This window comes from Molothrus ater, chromosome 6, assembly GCF_012460135.2.
Source record: "Molothrus ater isolate BHLD 08-10-18 breed brown headed cowbird chromosome 6, BPBGC_Mater_1.1, whole genome shotgun sequence".
NCBI classification, from domain to species: domain Eukaryota; kingdom Metazoa; phylum Chordata; class Aves; order Passeriformes; family Icteridae; genus Molothrus; species Molothrus ater.
In genome coordinates this window covers 47,117,884-47,137,576 of record NC_050483.2, presented here as the reverse complement: position 1 = coordinate 47,137,576, position 19,693 = coordinate 47,117,884, and the positions used below count along the sequence as shown (strand labels likewise).

At 42.6% G+C, this 19,693-nt stretch overlaps 1 protein-coding gene across 2 annotated transcripts in view; it reads left to right on the top strand.

Annotated features, from left to right (window-relative positions):
- BTBD7 (BTB domain containing 7) overlaps window positions 1–19,082 on the top strand; it is a 52,362-nt gene extending 33,280 nt beyond the window's left edge. The window contains exons 4-12 of one of the 2 annotated variants that reach the window (XM_036384416.2): window positions 1,079–1,287; window positions 2,377–2,452; window positions 4,710–4,870; window positions 5,149–5,292; window positions 5,521–5,634; window positions 7,480–7,669; window positions 10,986–11,164; window positions 11,809–12,243; window positions 14,150–19,082. In XM_036384416.2, coding sequence (XP_036240309.1) covers window positions 1,079–1,287; window positions 2,377–2,452; window positions 4,710–4,870; window positions 5,149–5,292; window positions 5,521–5,634; window positions 7,480–7,669; window positions 10,986–11,164; window positions 11,809–12,243; window positions 14,150–14,965 — 2,324 coding nt within the window. In that variant the 3' untranslated portion in view covers window positions 14,966–19,082. The remainder of the gene's footprint in view (window positions 1–1,078; window positions 1,288–2,376; window positions 2,453–4,709; window positions 4,871–5,148; window positions 5,293–5,520; window positions 5,635–7,479; window positions 7,670–10,985; window positions 11,165–11,808; window positions 12,244–14,149) is intronic. The other variant, XM_036384417.2, reaches the window with a different exon arrangement.
- Window positions 19,083–19,693: the final 611 nt, after the last annotated feature.

The following is a 19,693-nucleotide window of genomic DNA, read 5'->3' as shown; positions in this document are numbered from 1 at the left end:
GAGAAAAATGATGATGTATAAGAAGTAAAATTGCAGTGTAGACATGTAGCTCTGAACTCTCTAGGCTCCTCTTATAGGCATAAACACAACTGTAATTTTGTGGCTGTAGTGGGTTGAGACTGGAATGTATAATTCTGAGAATTTTTTTCTTTAAATTGCTATCTTTGTGCTAAACCAAATGTACAGATGAAATCAGCAAAGTGCTATTGGAAGCTTCAAGTTATCAACGTTGTGGTATCATCTGTCTTAACTCCTTAGTCCCAAGTTCCCATGTTTTCAGCCCTCCCACAGCAAGTCTTTCCTCATTTCTTCCAAACCAGCTCCATTTCCCTTCAGAAATGCTCTCTGTCCTTCAGAAGATGTGTACTTTATGAAAGAGTAAATCCTAACAAAGCAGTGGGTAGGAAGAAACTGTAGCAGACTCTCATACATCTGCCTCCCTTCTTCTTCCATGTCAGAGACTGTGCTCCCTGTCCTGGCACCCTCTGTGCCTTGCTGGATGTTGAGGCCATTGTGGTGGCCTGGAGCAGCCATCCACTGCTTCCTGCCTTTTCTGTGAGTCAGAAAATGATGCTTTGCTGCCCTCATCCTGTACTGAGTAGCTGAGTACCTGCACTGTTACAGCTTGTGTTTCTTCTCCTCTGCATGGTCTGTCTCAGGAGGGTCCATGACCAAAGTGATACAGGCAAAAATCCCACCTTTGTTACACTTCATGGATTTCTGTGAATCTGCTGGGAGCAATAGTGACTCAAATTCTCAATGTTAAAATGTATTAAACACTCAGATAACCAAAGGGGGTTCTGAATGGGTTGAACTAGCTTTCCAGTTGTTTATCCAGGTGTGCCAGCAGCCATGATGCTTCATGTGCCTTAAAAAAGTGAATAACTGTATAGTTGGAATCATAAACTTAAAATGATTGTACTTCTAGTCAAAACACAACCTTGTTTTGTAGGGCACCTGTCTTTACTCTCACTGAGTGTACATAACCCTTTCTACTACAGATTTAGCCACATGTATTGTTCCTTCAGTGGGAAGTGCCTCTGTAACAACACTGTTGATTCCTGCCCTTGTTTGGTAGGTTGTGAAGATATTATTGCTGAGAGCATCTCCCTGGACACCTTGATTGCCATTCTGAAGTGGAGCTCTCAGCCCTACGGTTCCAAGTGGGTGCATCGGCAGGCGCTGCATTTCCTCTGTGAGGAGTTCACCCAGGTCATGACTTCAGAGGTGTTCTACGAGCTCAGCAAGGACCACCTGCTCACAGCCATCCAGTCTGACTATCTGCAGGTAACCTGCAGTGCAGATACAGCTCTCCTGTAGAACTAGCAGGATGTGTTCTACCATTATTGGAAATGCTTGGCAGGAGTTGATTTTAAATTGTAGGCTCAAGAGGGCTTGTACACGCTAAGCACTCCTTCTGTAATATGTCAAAAAATTAAATGGAAATAGTGATTAAGAAAATTGTTTTGTTCTTGGATTGTAACACAACCCAAATGTGGTATATGCTGTTGCTTAGAAGTCTAATAATAGTTTATAAATGCATGGAAATTATTTTAAACAAAGCATTTCTGAATCCAATATTTGCCTTGCCTGTTTAAGAGATTTATAAAATTACATGATGGAAGTAGTTTTGCTGTAACAACACATGCTAATTTGGGGCAGTGGGAGCTAATAAACTAGAAAGTATTGCACAATTTTTTTTTTTTTTGGTCACTTGCCTTCAGTGATTGTGTGGTTTTAGGGAGAGAGAACTGTACTGGCCAACAGATTCTGGATTTTTGCTGCCACTGCTCTTCAGAGGAGATAGCTTTATAATGATGACCACCCCTTAACAGCTTAAAGATTACTAGATTTTTTTAATGCATTCATCTCAATCTTACTTTTTTGTAAAGGATTAAGTGCTAGAGATTATTTAAAGTATTTTTTTAAAACTTTTGTTAACTTAAAGCATTTCAGAAATTACAATTAACAGTACTGTTGATCTTCCATGAGAGCTTATATTACTGAATTTGTAATGTTAAACAAAAGCTTGAAATGCCCAGAGGTAGAACTACCCCTTTTAATTAAATTTAGTAATTCAAACTTTACAGCTGTAAGTTTCCATACTAAATAAAACTTTTCCTTCTGTACAAAACATCCTCTTCATAGGGATTCAGTAAGTAATATGAATCTAGAAATCATGGTGTGATATACCTGTAGTACAGCTTAAAATATTAGGAGAAAGTGGTAAGCAGATCATAAAGTGCAAATACTTCATGCTTAGGTACAATTGTGCTTCTTTAGACCTGTAAAAGACCTGTGATTTATTTTTTTTTTGTGTGTGTGTGGGCATGTGATATTAAGCATACACAGATTACTGACTTCCTCTTTCTACAGGCAAGTGAACAAGATATTCTGAAATATCTGATTAAATGGGGAGAACACCAGTTGATGAAGAGGATAGCAGATCGAGGTGAGGATCCTTTAAACCGTGCAGTACTAAACCAAATAAAACAAAATTTATGGCAGTTCTATTTGGTGAGTCTTAGGGAAAATTAATCTACTTTGTCTATAGTCAAAACAAAGCGAATGCTCTTGCTTTCTTTAAAGGTTTTGTTATCTAAAATGAGAACACAGCATTCTGAGAGAGATGGGATTATTTGCTTGAAGAAGAAAAGGCTTAGAGGGGATCTTAGCAGAGTCTATAAATATTTGATGGCAGGAAGCAAAGAAAATAGAGCAGCACTTTCCTCTTGGCACCCAGGACACGATGAGAGGCAGTGAGGCACCAACTGAAATACAAGAAACTCTGCAGGTGGTCAGACACTGGCACAGGTTGCCCAGCTGGATGCAGTGAAGGGCAATGTGTTGTACCTTACCTGGGAGGTGTGGACATTGGTGGTGACTGATGCAGACTTCTAGAGGTCCTTTCAACCTGTATGACTGTCTGATTTTGAAATCTTGTTGGTTTCCTGTTGTCTCAGAATTATTTTTCTTGTAATTAATTCATCAAATGAAAGCCCCCTGTGGTATCTTGTAATGCAGGCTTCTCACGGTAGTCTTACTCTTAGTTTACTGTGTCAGCCTTTCACTTCAGTTTGAGTGTGTGTCTCTGACAGGAATCTGTGGTTGTGAGAAACAAGCCAACAAGTGGCACCAGTGTTTTCCCTAAAGTAGATATAAATGTATTTTTATGAGCCTAGATGCACATTATTGCTACAGTGGTAACTTCAAGGGCAGTCTTGCACATGTTAGATATGGGAAGTAGGTTAAACATGTATGTCCCAAATAACAAATGCAAGGATCTTGTAGTTCATCTGCACTACCAAGTGTCAATCACATAGCGCCACAAGAGGAGCAGAAAGGGAAGAACCTACCTGAGTGAAAAAAGAGCAGTACTGGTGTAACTACTGCCTTGGGAAGGCTGGCCATGCTTTTGAAATCCACTGTCACTGCTTGCAATACAACTGCTTTGTCATGGACATGTTTTATGAAATGCAACAAAAAGTTACTTAAAGGATGTGTTTTTAGTGTCCTGAGTAAGTATTTACCTATTTCCAAAACAGGATTTCCCCAGTGTTTGTCCCAGGGCACATTGGAACATAATGGAGCCAGTTAAACAGTAACAGACCTGGGCTGGGGCAGAAGCTGCTCCTTTGGGATCACTGCACAGTTTCTTGCTCTGGCATTCATTAAGTAAACAGCTTACATCTCTTATCTGGGATCAAGAGAAAACACAATAAGCAAAAGCAGAAATAATGGTGACGCCAAATTCTGTCAGATTGGGGCCAGATTTAGTCTAGTAATTTAATTTAAATTCCTCAGTGACACTCCTTGTATTGCAGCTCTGAATGTGTGATGGTGTCACAAAGCATTAGAGAATGTAAGGAGCTGTGGCCAAAACTTTAGCTGCATGTACCGAGGCAGGGTGGGTATGTTTGACAGGTTTCCTCAAAGAGGGAAGCTAGTCAGTCACATGCAGGTTGGGTACAATACCTAAAATACACATGTGGGCTGCAAGGTCATCTTGCTGTCTCCAGGAGGATGTCACTTCTGCTACAAATAGGTGTCCTGTGACCATGAGATCAATTTGAGAGGGCTTGACACCATGTTACTGAGGTGGGTTACACAAGAAAGCTAGAATAATGTATCCCTCAGGACTCTTCTTAATTGATAGAAAATGAACTTAATTGATAGAAAGTGTCTTTGAAAACTGCTGGGGAGAGGCAGAGGAGCTACAGGAGAGTCCTTGGGAGAACTGCTAGCAGGGAAGTGCAACTACTTTACTGCTCTCATGGCATAGCTCTTAATAGAGCTTTCCAAATATTTATGGCAAATGCTATGTTTGTGTTTTCTGCCTGGCTTACACTTTGAAGCTGGCAGCTGTGCCAATGACCCGTGCTGGTATAAACTGAACCTGTCTCTGTGGATGCTTCATACAAGATTTTAAGGCATGAGGTAGAATCATAGAATCATTTAGGTTGGAAAAGACCTCCAGGATCATGGAGTCCAACCTTTGACCAATCCACCACCCTGTCAGCTGGACCATAGCACCAAAGTGCCCTGTTCAGTTGTTAGTTTTGTGGAACCGTGCTGATGAGCCCTACAGGTATAAAATGAGAATTTTCCTTCCTTTTCTTTAACCTCCCCTGTAAGGTAAGCCCTGTACCTCCCGCTATCCTCTCTAAACTTTCTGATGAAAACTTAGCATGTCTTGTTCCTTCCCACAGAGCCTAATTTACTCAGTGGTACTGCTCACAGTGTGAATAAAAGAGGTGTGAAGAGGAGAGATCTTGACATTGAAGAGCTGAGGGAGATCCTGTCTCCACTTTTACCTTTTGTCCGCATTGAGCACATCTTACCCATGAACAGTGAAGTACTGAGTGATGCAGTAAGTCAGTAGTCTCATACAAATACATCTCTGCATGTTACAGTGTTCAGGTGTGAGGGTTTTTTCCTTTGGTGGATGTTGGTTTCATTTGTTTATTTTAAGGATGAACTTCTAAAATGTTATCATAGAGAGTAATAGATGTGTAACACTGTTTTTCTGGTTAGGTTTTGTGTTCTTTAAATCTATCAAAAGGCTAAAACTGTAAAGAATGCATTTATTGCAAGTTTTTACCATATTAATATTTAAAAACCCGTAAAACTCTTTCTTGATTCTTAAAGATGAAGAGAGGCCTGATTAGTACTCCTCCTTCAGACATGCTACCAACTTCAGAAGGTGGAAAGTCAAATGCCTGGCTGCGGCAAAAAAATGCTGGAATATATGTGCGGCCAAGACTGTTCTCACCATATGTGGAGGAGGCTAAGGTAATATCAGCAACCCTTGACTGTTCTCAGCTTGGAGTCATCAGGGGGTTCTGTAAACAGGGAAAGATTTTGGGATGTTTTGTCTCTTTACATGTACTGGCCTAAAATACTAACATTTTCAGTTTAACAAGACTTACAAGATTGATCATCAGGCTCAAGTCTCTAGAACTGGTCAGAAAAATTTCAACAAAATTTTTTTTTGTCGAAATTGAAATGTTTGCGAGACAGATCTTGATGAAATTCCACCGGAAACAAAGCAACGTTGTGAGGGAAACCTCCCTGGTTTCCAGCCAGTTTGCCGGCCCAGCTCCTCGGCAGCCCTCCTGGCAGGCGGATGGCAAGGTGAGAGCCTGAGAGTCCCAGTCTGCAGCTAGTCAGCAACCTTGGTGCCAGCTCTTTCAGGCTCCCCAGCTCCCACCAGAGCTGGGTGGGGAACTGCTATTCCACTCGGCAGAGGACTGATATTTCATCACCTTGTTTAAATCAGAACATACCCAAAATCTTGTGATCCTCCGCAAAATGGAATAAATATCCTGTGTCCGATTTGAATGAATTTGTTTCCATCTTTGTTTCCCTCTCAAGCAGTCACTTCCCTATTTAATTTCTTGCATGGGCACTGTCAAGCTGAAGATCTTGTAGCATCTCTGGTGCTGATGTTTGGTGGCAGGGTGGAGGTGGTGTGTGGGGCAGGAATGTGCCACGTTCTGTTGGACAGAATGGGAGCCTTTTGTGTCGCTGACCAATGCCACCACTTCAGGTGACTCTGACTTGAATCGAGAGCTTTGAGTCCCAGCAGTGCAGGTGACAACAGAACAAGAGGGTTCAGTGAAGCTGTGCACATCCACATCACTACAGACTCTGACATCTGCTCTGGTGAATTTGGAGTTCTTGCCCTCTATCTAGGAGAGAAAAGTTTTTTAAAGATACAAGATGTTGTTGATATCCTCTGTGAGGGAAGGGAAGAAAACTGCTTTGCATTTTGGGCACAGCAGTTAGAGAGCACCAAGTGGCACTAAAATAGCAAAAGAAGGCTAGCTGGTTAAAATGTTCTCTTTGTATCTTGGATTGCTAAAACTAACAAAAACATGATAAAGGTTTGATTCTTAGTTTTCAAGTGTATGCTATGGGAGTGCTTTAGTATTTATCCAAAGTAAAAAGTGCATTCTTACAACACCCATACCCCTGTCAGAATTCCTGCTTGTTCGTACTGGTTTCATATTATGCTGTTAGTATTTTAAAATCATTTTAAGGCTTTTTTACCTTAGAGAGAGGACTCTCAAATGTAGTCTCTGGTACTCCTCCTGTAGATAGTTTAATTATTGTAAAATGAAAAAATTGGGAATGAGTAGTGGGTTTTTGGTTTTTTTTTTTTACTCCCCTGCTAACCTACCATTTTTTGAGATAAGTTCATTTGATCTTAATTAAGAATCTTCAAAGTGTAGGCCTAAATCCATTTCTGTTCTTTAGATGTCTGAGAAAAACATGTTTCATTTTCAAGCTAGTGCCTTCTACTCAATGGCACAGAAAGTTGAGACTCATAGGCAGTAATTGTCCTAAGTCCAGAGGGTCTGGTCTCGAGAAGGTCAGTTCTAATCTGACAGGAGAAGTAAACAAAGCATCCTTCCCAAACTATTCTCCTGCCTGCTCTTAGCTCAAACCCAGCTATGATCATGCCTGGAAAATGGAATAGAAAACGCTGTTAAAAAGCCAGAAGTTGTTTGTGGCCTGACAAAGTTCCTCTGGTGTGGACACAGCCAGCCTTGTGTGGCTGGGGCTGTGCTGGCAGCAGTGGCACTGGGTGTGTGCGGTGCCCTCACGGGGCTGTGGTGCTGTCGTTGCAGTCGGTGCTGGATGAGATGATGGTGGAGCAGCCCTTGTGTGGCTGGGGCTGTGCTGGCAGCAGTGGCACTGGGTGTGTGCGGTGCCCTCACGGGGCTGTGGTGCTGTCGTTGCAGTCGGTGCTGGATGAGATGATGGTGGAGCAGCCCTTGTGTGGCTGGGGCTGTGCTGGCAGCAGTGGCACTGGGTGTGTGCAGTGCTCTCATGAGGCTGTGGTGCTGTCGTTGCAGTCGGTGCTGGATGAGATAGATGATGGTGGAGCAGCCCTTGTGTGGCTGGGGCTGTGCTGGCAGCAGTGGCACTGGGTGTGTGCGGTGCCCTCACGGGGCTGTGGTGCTGTCGTTGCAGTCGGTGCTGGATGAGATGATGGTGGAGCAGACGGACCTGGTGCGCCTGCGCATGGTGCGGATGTCCAACGTGCCCGACACGCTGTACATGGTGAACAACGCGGTGCCGCAGTGCTGCCACGTCATCACCCACCAGCAAGTCAGCACCAACCAGAGCAGCCCTCCCTCAGTTATAGCCAACGAGATCCCAGGTGAGCTCCCGATTGTGTCCTGTGCCCAGGCAGCTCCTGGGAGTGTGGGGTGGAGTGAGTGTCAGTTGTTGAATTCATCATTTCCTCGGAGACTAGTTCTGCACCAGGAATAGTCCTTCTGCTTTGGTCTGCCCTAAAGACATTAACTGGTTTTGGATGGCAGAGTAACTAGATGGACACCAAACCCTTGGACGGGTTAAACACGGTAGAACACTTGCTGGTGCATGGCTCTCTATTCTCATAATTTTCTATAGGGTTCTCAGTTTTCTACAAACCAGTTGTCCAATATAGGTAAGATCTTTGAGTCTGGAAAAGTTCTTTCAAAAATCAAAAGCCAGAGAACATAACTTGTAAGGAAATCAGCTGAACTCAGTATGCCAGAAAAGTACTGGAAATGAGAATTCAAAACACATTTACTTCAATTTACCAAATCCACTTTAGCTTTGAAGCCAAACCATCTTAATTCCTTGTGGAAGAATGTGTCAGAGTGCATTTTTATAGGCTCAAGTAAATATGGCTTCTCCTGACTTCAGGATGATTGGTGTGACATTCCCCATAGGCAAGCCAGGAAAATATATACTAAATGTATTTTGTCATTTATGCATATGAACTTTAGGTGTCAGACTGGAAGAATTTATCTAGTGAGGTTCCTAAAGCATCTAGCTCTTCCTGCCTTTCCCCTGTCCCATTTATACTCAGTGTGCATAGAGAAGACACTGTCAAAGCTTGCAACTGATGACAAGTTGGCAGGGTCAGTGGATATTTTGGAGGGCAGGATTAGATAGCTAAATGACCAAGATTACATTTTAATTCAGTGAAGAAAATGCTGTGCCTATGGCATTCCCCGTTTTATAAGCTCTTTATATATCAATTAGGTCTCTCTTCAGTCAGCTATGTTGAAAAGAAGTAGATAAACTATTCTTACAGTCTAGACCCAGGACCAAAGTAATGGATTGAAATTGCTGCAAGAGAATTTAATTTGAAGTGTTAGGAATATTTGAAACACTGTTTAGTTCTAAGATTTCTAGGAAATTTTGTAGAATGGTTTTGATCTGTTTGCTTCTTGTAGTCTAGGAAGAAACTTGATAAAGCTGAAAATGAGCTTCTGAGAACTTATTTTTGACAAATTTGATAAAAGTACCAATTGTTTGTTTAGCAATCTGGAGCCCTCAGCAAAACTGTGGCATCTCAGCAATGCATTATAGTACTTGGACTTCCCTCTCTAGAAAAGTGTAAATATACTTAGCATGAATTGTATGCAAAGTATTTCATATAAGATAGGACTTTGATAACACTTTGCTCAATCCTAATTTCCAAAGAATTTGAGAAAGGCAACAGGTTCTCAGAGGTTTTCAGTGTTTTGCCAAAGTTCTCATGTTCTTAGAAAAACTGGCTCTGTTGGCAAGCATGAGACATCTTGACCAATCTGAAACTCCCCTGTGTCTTGGTTCTGTACAATTTAATAGGTAGGAATTATTGTCAGTTCTTTGATTTGAACATAGATATGAGCTCTGAGCCTGGCCAGTAGTTGGAGATTGTGTCCTGGCAACTGTTTGCTTTGCTTAGTCCTGTAATTAAGCAAAAGAATTGATTGGTTTGCCAGTGCCTTTTTGCTAGAATGGGCAGATGGGACCCATTAATGTGAGGAGATTAAAGCCTGTCCCAGCCTCTGACTTGTACAGGAATCCCTCCTGGAGCATGGATGGGGCACAGGGAGCCCTGGGAGCACAGCTGGGCAGCACCGCCTGCACGGCCACGGGGCTGGGCTCAGAGCAGGGGGTGCTTCTCAGCTCAGCTGCTCCCCTCTGTCCCTGCCTTCTCCTTGGACCCTCTGCCTGAGCACTGTGTTTGCACAAACCTGCTGGCAGTGTGTTTTGGTGCTCTTCCTGCAGCATTATTGTAAAATTAGTTCAGCTGAAGCCTGCTCTAACTTGAGGCCAGGTTCTTCAAGTGGTTGGGTTTCTTTACGCATTTTCCAGTTTCAGTCTAAATTAGAAGTCTTGCAACTGAGATAATTGTATTTTTTTATACACATAATCTTTCTTCCATGTGTTTCACATGAATAGTAGTAAAAAAAACCCAAAAAAGCTAGGGTTTGAAAAGACTGTTTTTTAATGAAAACCCTCTATCATTTTTATGCCTACTAGTTTGGAGGTCTGCTTCAGACTTCTCTTAGATCCTCTTTTTTAAGTATTAGCAAAATACTGGCTGTAGCTAAACATCTGGTTGCTAAACCAGGTTTTTTCAGGAGAATTTAAGTGTATGGAGGGTAGAGCCTTGAAGACTGGTTAGAATGGGTTCCTTCCCTCTGCTCTCAGCACAGGAACTCCATTAAGGAGGGGAATATTTTGCACTATATTTTACATATACTTCTCCTTCATGTACCAATGTAAACTTCATGAAGTTGGTACTAGTTGTAATTGTGTGGTGTTTCTCCTTCTCTGTAATGCAAATGTCTTTTCACACTGTTCTTGCTGTATGATCTGGTTAATTTTTATGAGCTTTCATTACGGACATCTGGTCATGGTAATACATAACACTGGTAAAGCTGGTAAAGGATCAGACACCAGGACTTACACACTCAGAGATCTGGATTTGTCTTCTCTATTTATAGCACATTTTCCTTAGGACAGAAACACCACAGAAAAATATCATTCATCATCAAGCAGCAGTAAGAAGTGGCATGAGAAAGTTTTGCAACAGGATAAATACCCAAAATTATGCATTACTTTCTTTTGGAATGTTTTTTTTTTAAATTATTTCAATATGAGTGCATAAAACAACATAATTTTAACAGGTTTTTGTTGGCTTACACTTTGTGTAACTTTTGTAAAATGCCCTTTCTCTAGTTACATACTGGTGTTATGTTCTTTTGATTATAGGACTACATTAGAAGTATGAAATGTATGCCAAAAAAATCAATGAATTCTTGGCTTGTGCAATTCATGAGGGAACATTCAGTTGTTATTTAAGATATCCTGCCCCCACCTCAAATCATGGAATTCCTGCATCAGGAGGGGTTTATAAAGAAAGCTCTATTTGGGGCTCATTCTAGCAGAAGCTAGAGAGGTGGTGTATGTTTTTATCATTTGTATGATGTGTGTTATCCCATGTGGCTTAATGATGCTCCGTGGAACATGTGTTAAGTTGAACAGTTCTTGGCAGAATGCTTCTATAAAAAAAACAAAAGGCAAGGCAGCCTGATGTTAGATTTTTCCTTCAGAATAAATCTAACCATTGCAATCAAACTTACTGTCTCAGAGTTGAAAGAAAGGCCTCTCTCTTATCCCCTCTGCATTCCCTGTTCCCCCTGCAGTTCCCAGTCTCCTGGTAGTGAAGGAGATGATCAGGCGGCTGCAGGAGCTGCGGCACACGGAGCAGGTGCAGCGCGCCTACGCCCTGAACTGTGGGGAGGGCGCCACCGTCAGCTACGAGATCCAGATCCGCGTGCTGCGGGAATTCGGCCTCTCTGATGCTGCTGCTGAGCTCCTGCAGGTATGGAGGATGGCTGGGTGAGAGCATGAAGGGATGGATTGTGTGCTCTGCAGTAGGAGTACTTGCTGTGTATACACACAAGTGCTTTGAAATGCCTGCGTGACTGTCCAGGTGCAAACACCAGCTGCATTTGATGTATGTGATTTTATAAAGCTGTAAGTGCAATGTATAAATAGTTTTCTCAAAAGTCATTGCCATTCAGGAGGCTCTTATTGACACAAAATTTGGGGACAAAATAAAACTGCTAAAGAGACAGTTGATGAGAACAGTAGAACCATAACTTGAAACCTAGATTATTATTTATTCTTAAAACAGAGAGGAGGAAAAGTGGTAACTTATGCTGTAGGTCTGCACAGTACATGTCAGGACTGGGAAACTGAATATCCCTCTTTTGTTTATACACTGGTGCTAAAGCAAATGCATCTGTTGGTCAACTTACAGTGAATCTGATGCTTCTTGTCTTATTTTAGAAAAGCCCCAATCAGTTTTGCATGGTAGCTGTAGTCACCTTGTAGTGTTGGTGAGCCTGTATGTAGGACAGCCAGGCTGTTACAGTATTAGCATGTTTCTGAGAGTGTTGGGGAGATTTTTCTAGATGTCTTCCTCCTTTGTCTTGTAACATGCTGGGTCTTTTACCTCTGCAGAATCCTCACAAATTCTTTCCTGATGAGCGATTTGGGGATGAGAGCCCACTGCTGGCAGTGAGACAGTCTGGACGATGTCGCGTCAACAGCACTCCCACTGCAGAAACCATGTTTACAGAACTGGACTCTTTCGTGGCCTTCCATCCACCATTGCCCCCTCCTCCACCTCCATACCACCCACCAGCAACTCCAATTCACAACCAGTTCAAAGTGGGCTGGAAGCAAAGGGTGCCAAGTCAACATCCCTCCCGTTCCTTCTCTTACCCGTGTAACCACTCTCTGTTCCACTCGTCGCGCGCCGCCCCCAAGGCCGCCGCTCCCGTTTACCTGCCCGGGAGCGCCAAGGCAGCGCCCCCCGACTGCACCAACACCGCGGCTCTGGGCCGCCAGACCGTGGCAGCAGCAGCTGCAGTCATGGCAGCTGAGAAACAAGTAGTAAGTGTTGGGATTTCTCCTCTTTTGCCTATTTCTGGCTGCTCAAAGTACCTCATTGAAGGAACTGGAGAGAATGCTTATGATGAAATAGCTTGGCTTTGTTAAATAAAGTCAGTGTCTGTGTTGTTTAGGAGGTTTTCTACCAAACTGTCAGCATTCTCTGTCCTAAAGGAATGCCCTAATCCCTAGGAGAATGAACATTCCAGGGCAGGAGCGTTATAGGAGGGGCAGATGGCACTCAGGAATCTTCTGAAATCATAGAATCACAGAATATCCTGAGCTGGAAGGGACCCACAGGGTCTGTTTCAGTGTCCAACCACCCTCTGGGTGAAGAACCTTTCAGTCCTGTCACTGGTCACAAGAGAGATCAGTGTCTGCCCCTCCTCTTCCCCTCACGGGAAGCTGTAACTGCAGAGGGGTCTCCCCTCAGCCTCCTCTAGACTGAACAGACCAAGTGACCTCAGCCACCCCTTGTGTGGCAAATGTAGTTTGCTCTACACTAAAACAAAGCATAAGCCAGCTTCAGTAGTGGACTGCACACTGTAATTCACAGGTAGAAGTAGTGGGGATATTTTGGCTATTTACAGGTAAGTAAGTAAGTCTGAAGCAAACAGGTTGCCTTTATACATGTGTGAAGAGTATGAAAGCTTAACAGCTGAGAAGTATTTGAAAAGGAATTGGCAAGCAGAAATTGGTAATTGCTGATACAAAGGAGATTGTTACAGTATTTAAAAGCAGTCATTATAGTTGCCGAACTGCAATATGATGCAATAAAACCAATGGACTATAAGATATTCAGTAAAGCCATAGCTTTATGAAATACAGGAAGTGCTGAATGAAGATTTTCTTTATTTATTTCTGCAGTGAAAAAACTCTCAGTGCATAGTTGTGCCACATTAGATGCAGATTTGATTCTCAAGTTCTGATTGGAAAAATGGATTTTCTTCCCATTAGCAATTGTCTTAAATATTTTGCACTTCTTTTTTTATTTTAGAATAAAATTTATAACTTCATATTAGAAATGTGTGCCATTGTTTGGTCAAAGGTGGGATTCATAGCATGTCACTCTCCTTTGATCAGTACTGACTTCCCTAAGGAAATATACTGTAACCTTTTTCGTGTCAGAAATATTTCTGCCAGAACATGTCCATAAGTAATGCAAGGGGGAGCATAGGCTTAATGTAGGTGATATTTTTGTTCTGTATTCTTTCTGCAATTTGTGACTTACTTAATCAATGATTACTGAAGTTGCTTTCATAAGAAATGTAAGTAGAAATTCTCACTCTTCTGTCTGGAAGGCTGCAATGTGAGCAATTGTGCGCTGAGGCAAGCATGGGATAGGTGAGAAGAATGCCACACAGCAGCTTCCATGTACTCTGTGGGTCTGGTGAGCCCAGAGAGCCCCCTGTAACTGAGGCTGTCCTGAGCACACATGTCCGCAGGTTACGAACTTTAAAATGGGGGATGCAAGCAGAAGGGTTGTGTCTGTAGTGATGGCACATGTGTTGTGGCTTCCCTGCACTGGAGCTGTGTGCTGTGACAAACCATTTGTTAGGCTCTGCACTGAGTACCTTGTTTGGTTTGATAATTGTAAATGGCTTAGAGCAAGCCTGCCTTTAAGAAGTTCAGCAGTACAGCCAATTGTCCTTTTTCTGCATGTTCAAGGCAAGATGCATTTAAGAGGAGCTGTAATTGTGACTTAACCGCTTCATGAAGGAAAGAAGCAGGAAGGTGAAAGTTGGTGCATAGGTGTGTTCTTTAAACAGTGCAGGAAACTTGCAGGCTGAAGTTGGCAAGACTAAAGTAGATTAAGAAAATGCCATTTTGAATTACAAAAACTATCCTAAACACAGTTTGTGGTTAGCTCTTGTCACGTTTCCATGGACCAGTTTCTTTTCTTTTCCAGTGTACTCAGCCCCTGCTGAACGAGCTGATGCCGGACATCGCAATGGGAGTGTCAGCAATGTCTCTGAAGGACAGAAGGTTGCCAGAGCTCACGGTGGACACGGAGCTGAGCCAGGCGGTTACAGAGGTAGGGCCCGGCCCACCCCAGCACATTTCATGCATTCAGAACAGACACATGCCTACTTCTCGGAAAAAACATGCAATAGAGCAAAAAATAGATGCTCGAGAAAACCCACAGGAATATCCTGACTTCTATGACTTCTCCAATGCTGCATGCAGACCCTCTACTCCAGCACCCAACAGGCACAGTCCTTCACCTTCACAAGGCATTTATTTTGGCCCAGATTTGTACAGCCACAATAAGGCATCACCAAGTGGCTTAAAGTCAGCCTATATACCTTCCCAGATCTCTCCTAAAAAGCAAGAGGATTCTAGGAGGGAGTACCTGCTCTCACAAGATGGGCATCAGCACAGGCAGAAGAATGAGCCAATACACCTCGATGTCTTAGAACAGCCCCCCCAGCGGCTGGACTTGGCACTGGCTACCCAGGAGAGTGCTGGGAATGGCCCTGTTCACGTCAGGGGAAGAACAAAAATGGAAACAGATTTAACCTATGGGCTAACCTCCAACAGACCTCCACTCTCTGCATACAACTCTGACGTGCCAGAAGAGAGACCCAGTAGGAGACTGGCAGATGATGAGCCATTGGAACATGGAGCACAGAGAAATGCAGATTTGGAAAGGGAAGATGGAGTAAGCAGAGGAAGGAGGTCTCCAAACAAACCAGACTTCCTGTACAAAAAATCTGCCCTATGAAAGCAACCTCCACTATTTCTCTGTGCCTAAGAGTTGTAAACATCCCATTCCTTGCAACTTTTGGCCTGACTTCTGTCAGAGAAATTCTTTCATGCCAGCAGAAAAATTCAGCTTAGCTCACTTGTTTTGTACATACATTGCTTTATTAGAGACAGCATGTTATCAGTTTGGTTTTAATGCTGCTTCTGGGTTTATTTTGCTGCAATTTTTTTTTTGGAGCAGATTTAATTAAGCCTTTAAAAAAAACAGAAACTGGTACCTTTTTTCTACAACCTGGTAGCCTTTTGCACCTGTACATCTATTATAGTGTATTAGTTTTGTAGTAATATGTTAAACTTTAATGTCACATTTAAAGGACTGTATTTTCATACTTTTGCATTTACCCTTTCACATGCTGATTCTCTATGTGCATTGGGTTGCACATTATGAAATGTATTTTCTTATGAGATAATAACAGTGCGTTTATTTTTTAATTATAGGAATTCCAAAGAACAGCACATCAAAAAACTACATTTTTAGTTGGATTTTTTGTTTGTTTGTTTAGATTGAAATCTTCCTGATTTTTACGACTACAGCAAGAATCCAATCTAATATTTTGTTTGAAAAGTTCTGGCAGCTGGTCTTATCTTTATATACATAGCAAACCCACTTCAAGAATTATATTTGGGGTTTTAAAAATCCAGAGGGATATTTAGGAATCCAAATTCCTGTGAAATTCACTGGAATATGACAGGATGAGTCTGTTTACTGTTGTTTCGGCTGTGACCATGGAGGACTTCATGATCACCTGGAAGCAGGAAGCACTTACTAGACAGACTAGAATTGCTGATTTGCCCATTTAGAAATAAATCTAGAAATACTGTAAAAATTACAGTAATTACTTGTTCTTCCAGCTGCTCATCCGTGGGTAAGCGAAGACCAGGTGAGCGGATTCCTGCAGACTCCTGGAGTGTCAGGAAGACGAGGCTCGGAACCTTCGCTGTTGCCTGAACACATGGGAGGGTTTCCCTCCCAGGGTGACAGCCCATGGCCTTGCTTTCTCCTGCCTGTGCTTTCTAAAGGGCTTCACTCTCAGTGACAGTGTTCCTCACGTGGTGCTGGCCCCAGAGGTGCAGCTGTTCTGTGAGCAGAATCCAAGGGAAGAGTCACTGCTTCAGCATCACCACGCTTTGGCGCTCTTAAATTACACCTCCATTGCCTGATTTGCTTTTTGAAAGCACAGAAATGAGATTCCCCTGTTAACAGGGTGTGAGGAGGGAAGGATGCTGATCTGGGCTGGCTCCTGCCACTGGGGCAGGGTTCAGCAGAGCACCAGGGGAAAGGTTACAATTATGAATTACATCCTTAATACTCATGGTGCAGTTCTAACCACAAATTCATTGCATTCATTGATCCCTATCTGATGCCACTGCAGAGTAGTGATTGCTGGTAAGGTCCTGTTTGGTGGGAGGTTTAAATGCAGTTTCTGTAATGAATTTCTCTATAGCAGAAAACTATAGTCCCAGGTGTGACCTAAGGACTGCTTTAAGGTTAGGTTGAATTGTTTCCTGCAGCTCAAAGTGCTTAATACTGTTTAACAGAAATCTTGCTGCAACTTTACTTTTGATTTTAGTTGATGGCAAATTCTTACCTAATGTGTTTCATTAAAGTATGGAAGGCCTAGTAACAACACAGTGTTACTAAAATATATTGAATTCTGTGTTTCCAAACTACCAAATAGCTTCTAGATGAATTAAGATATGGGTTCTTTGAACCAATAAACTCTGTGTCTCCTGCAGACACATCTATAGGCCTGCTTCTGTGGTGGTTCTGCAGGTGCTCCTTTTAAGATGCAGCCATGGAAAGCATGGGGTAGGGCTGGAGCAGAAACTTGCCTGAACTCTGCAGGTGATGTGTCTTGTGGGTGACGGGAGATTTTTTTTTTCCTCTGTCAGCTTTTTTTAATCTTGTTTTTTGCCCACAGTCAAGGCACTGGGTGGTCCTGGCTTCATCACCCATCTGTGGGATTTCCATGGGACTGTGGTGTAGAACACTGTTAAATGCAAGAAGGTGTCAGGGGGGGAATGGTGCTGCTGCAGGTTCAGGGGCTGAGGCTCATTGGGTTTCTCCTGCAGAGCTGAACACAGTGCTGTCTGACTGCATAGCTCTAACCACACAAAGGCCTCATCCTCACCAGGATCTTTCAGCACACACCCTGAAAACTCCCTGGACTTGCATCATGTATGTGTTGGTAGCTTAACTACTAAAACATTACAGCTGCCCTCAGAAAACTTATTATTCTCAACATTTTTGCCTAAAACTGGTAGATGTACTTCAGGAAAACTACTTTGATTATCACAGTTTGATGTGGCACTGTGTACTTGGGCAGAGGTGGAACTGAGATCTACAGATAGAACTTTAAGCTTGAAATATGGGTTGGGGGGGTGTGGCTTAGGAAGATGAGAAGTTCTGAGGTTATGGTTTGAGGGAAATCATGAAATGCTTTGGCTTTGGAATAAGCTGGTGAGAAATGCCTCTGGGGAAGACATGTCTGCGTTTTAGAATACAAAATTGTTTCTGAAGTCTCAGGAGCTGTGCAGTATTAAAAAAAGGATGAATTAAGTGTTTAAAAGTAGATGCAGAATGAAAGACAAGTCCTTCTGAGGCCACAAAGACAATCAGGCCATATAGACAATCTGTTTTCACTTGCATATTTTGAATTGAGAAGAAGATGGCAGCTAATGGCAGCTGGTTTGAAGTGGAAAAGAAGGATTTCTTGAATTACTGGAACTTTATTTTTGTACTCCAGAGCAGGATTTCCTACTTGGGATGTGCAGAGGGGTGAGACCATTTTTCATGGCAGCATTATTCACAAGCCAGTGTTCATCCTACATCTCACTTGCACACCACACATACCTGTGCTACCTGCTACTCCTTGTTCTCTGTCTACTGAAACTTTGGTGCAGAAGCTCCTTGTTTACATGAAGCACTTTCTGATTAGGCTGGAAATTGACATCTTTTCCTTCTATAAATTAGATGGAAATGACAGATTATTGACTATTTTGCTTGAGGATAGAGTTATAAACATTGTTTTTTTGAATGAAGGAGACTCATGTTCCTTGTTCTATTAAAGAGAGAGCTCAGACTTGCATTTAGTGAGCAACATGCAAAAAGGTTTTTATTCCCCTTTCCCCAAACCCAGCTCCTCTTTTCCTTAATATATGGATGAATAACTTAATTCCTAAAATACATCCTTCCTTTGAAATGTTTTGTTGTTCCACAGAATTACTGTAGTTGTGTATTAGTTACTGCTGTGTTGATTGGCAGTTTCATGTTGTATTTTCCTGTTCTTAAGGATTTTCACTTATGAAAATTAAGACTGTGGCCACCTGTCCTTGTAAGCCTTGGGTTTTGGTCCCAGAATGTCCCAAATGTATGTCTTTAGGGGTTTCTTTGGTTTGGGTTTGGGAAAGGGGTGGGGGCATGGGGGATTGGGTGTTTTGTATGGGTTTTTGGTTTGGTTGTTTTGGTTGTTTTTCTGGTTTGTTTGGTTTTTTTGGTTTTTTTTTTGAAAGAACACTAATGCTGTTTGAGGCACTGTTCTTCTAATAATTGTATGCTTCTATGGTAGAGGTGGTGCTGAGCCCTGCTGGATGCAGGGAACAGCTTTGAGGGAAACTTGTAAAACCGCATTTGGGGTTTCTGTAATTACCTGTACTGCCAGAAGGCAGCCCTGCCCTCGGCAGTGTTAAGAATTTGTTTCTTGTCCTTGTGTTGTTACTGGTATAAAGTCAAGTGCCTTCAATGCTAAAGGCTCAGAAAACTTTCTTAAACTGACTTCATGTCCTATGCAAGTGTTTTTTCTACAACCTGCATAACCAGTACTTTGTAAAACTTGTTTACGCTTCAATTGTACATAGTGTTTTTTTAAAAAAAATAGTATTTTTATTTAGGTACCTCCAAACTTGAATTCTAGTCTTGTGTGATGCATTGTAAAACAATACATTTCTCTTTTGAGTACCATTACAGTTGTAAAAAGGTTTTCACTGGTTCTATTTTTCTACTGTTGCTGAGAAGCATGTAACACTGACTTTATCCTACGTATAGTTGGCATTTCAAATAAATGGCTTGTATAGAATGTGGTTGTGTGGCTGCTTCCCCTGAGCTGCTGGTCCTGGCTGCACCCAGTACCCTTCCCTGCTCACTCCAGGCTGCAGTGAGCGGGGCCAGGAGAGAGGTGCCCAGCAATAAAGTGAAAAGGCTTTTGGGAAAAAAGGGGTGAAATAATGCTGTGAACACCAAAGACGTGGTATCAACCAGTGTAAAAGAGGGATTTGAAATGAGTCACTCTGATCAGGCAGTTAATACAAGTGAAAAGCATTTCAGTGAAGTAGTTCTGTGAGCTCTGGCTGGGGCCTGCCTGCCTGAGGCCATGCCTTGTGAAAGGCAGTGGGGCCGCTCTGAGCTGGGCCTTGGGCCGCAGCCCTGCGTGCAAGGAAGCGGGTGTTCATTTTCTCATCAGAGCAGCTGGACAGATGTTCCATACCCAGCATTCCCAGGCTGCAGTTTCCCTGCCAACTATTCCAGCTGACAATTCATTACATCTGTGTCTCAGGAACAAGTGCCTCACTGCTTCAGAGCAATGACTGAAGTTCAGAAGTGTCATCTGGCCTGGTCCCACTCTGGTGTACAAGAGCAAAATACTGTGGGCTACATCCTGACACGGAGCACAGGTGGGGTAGGAGAGGG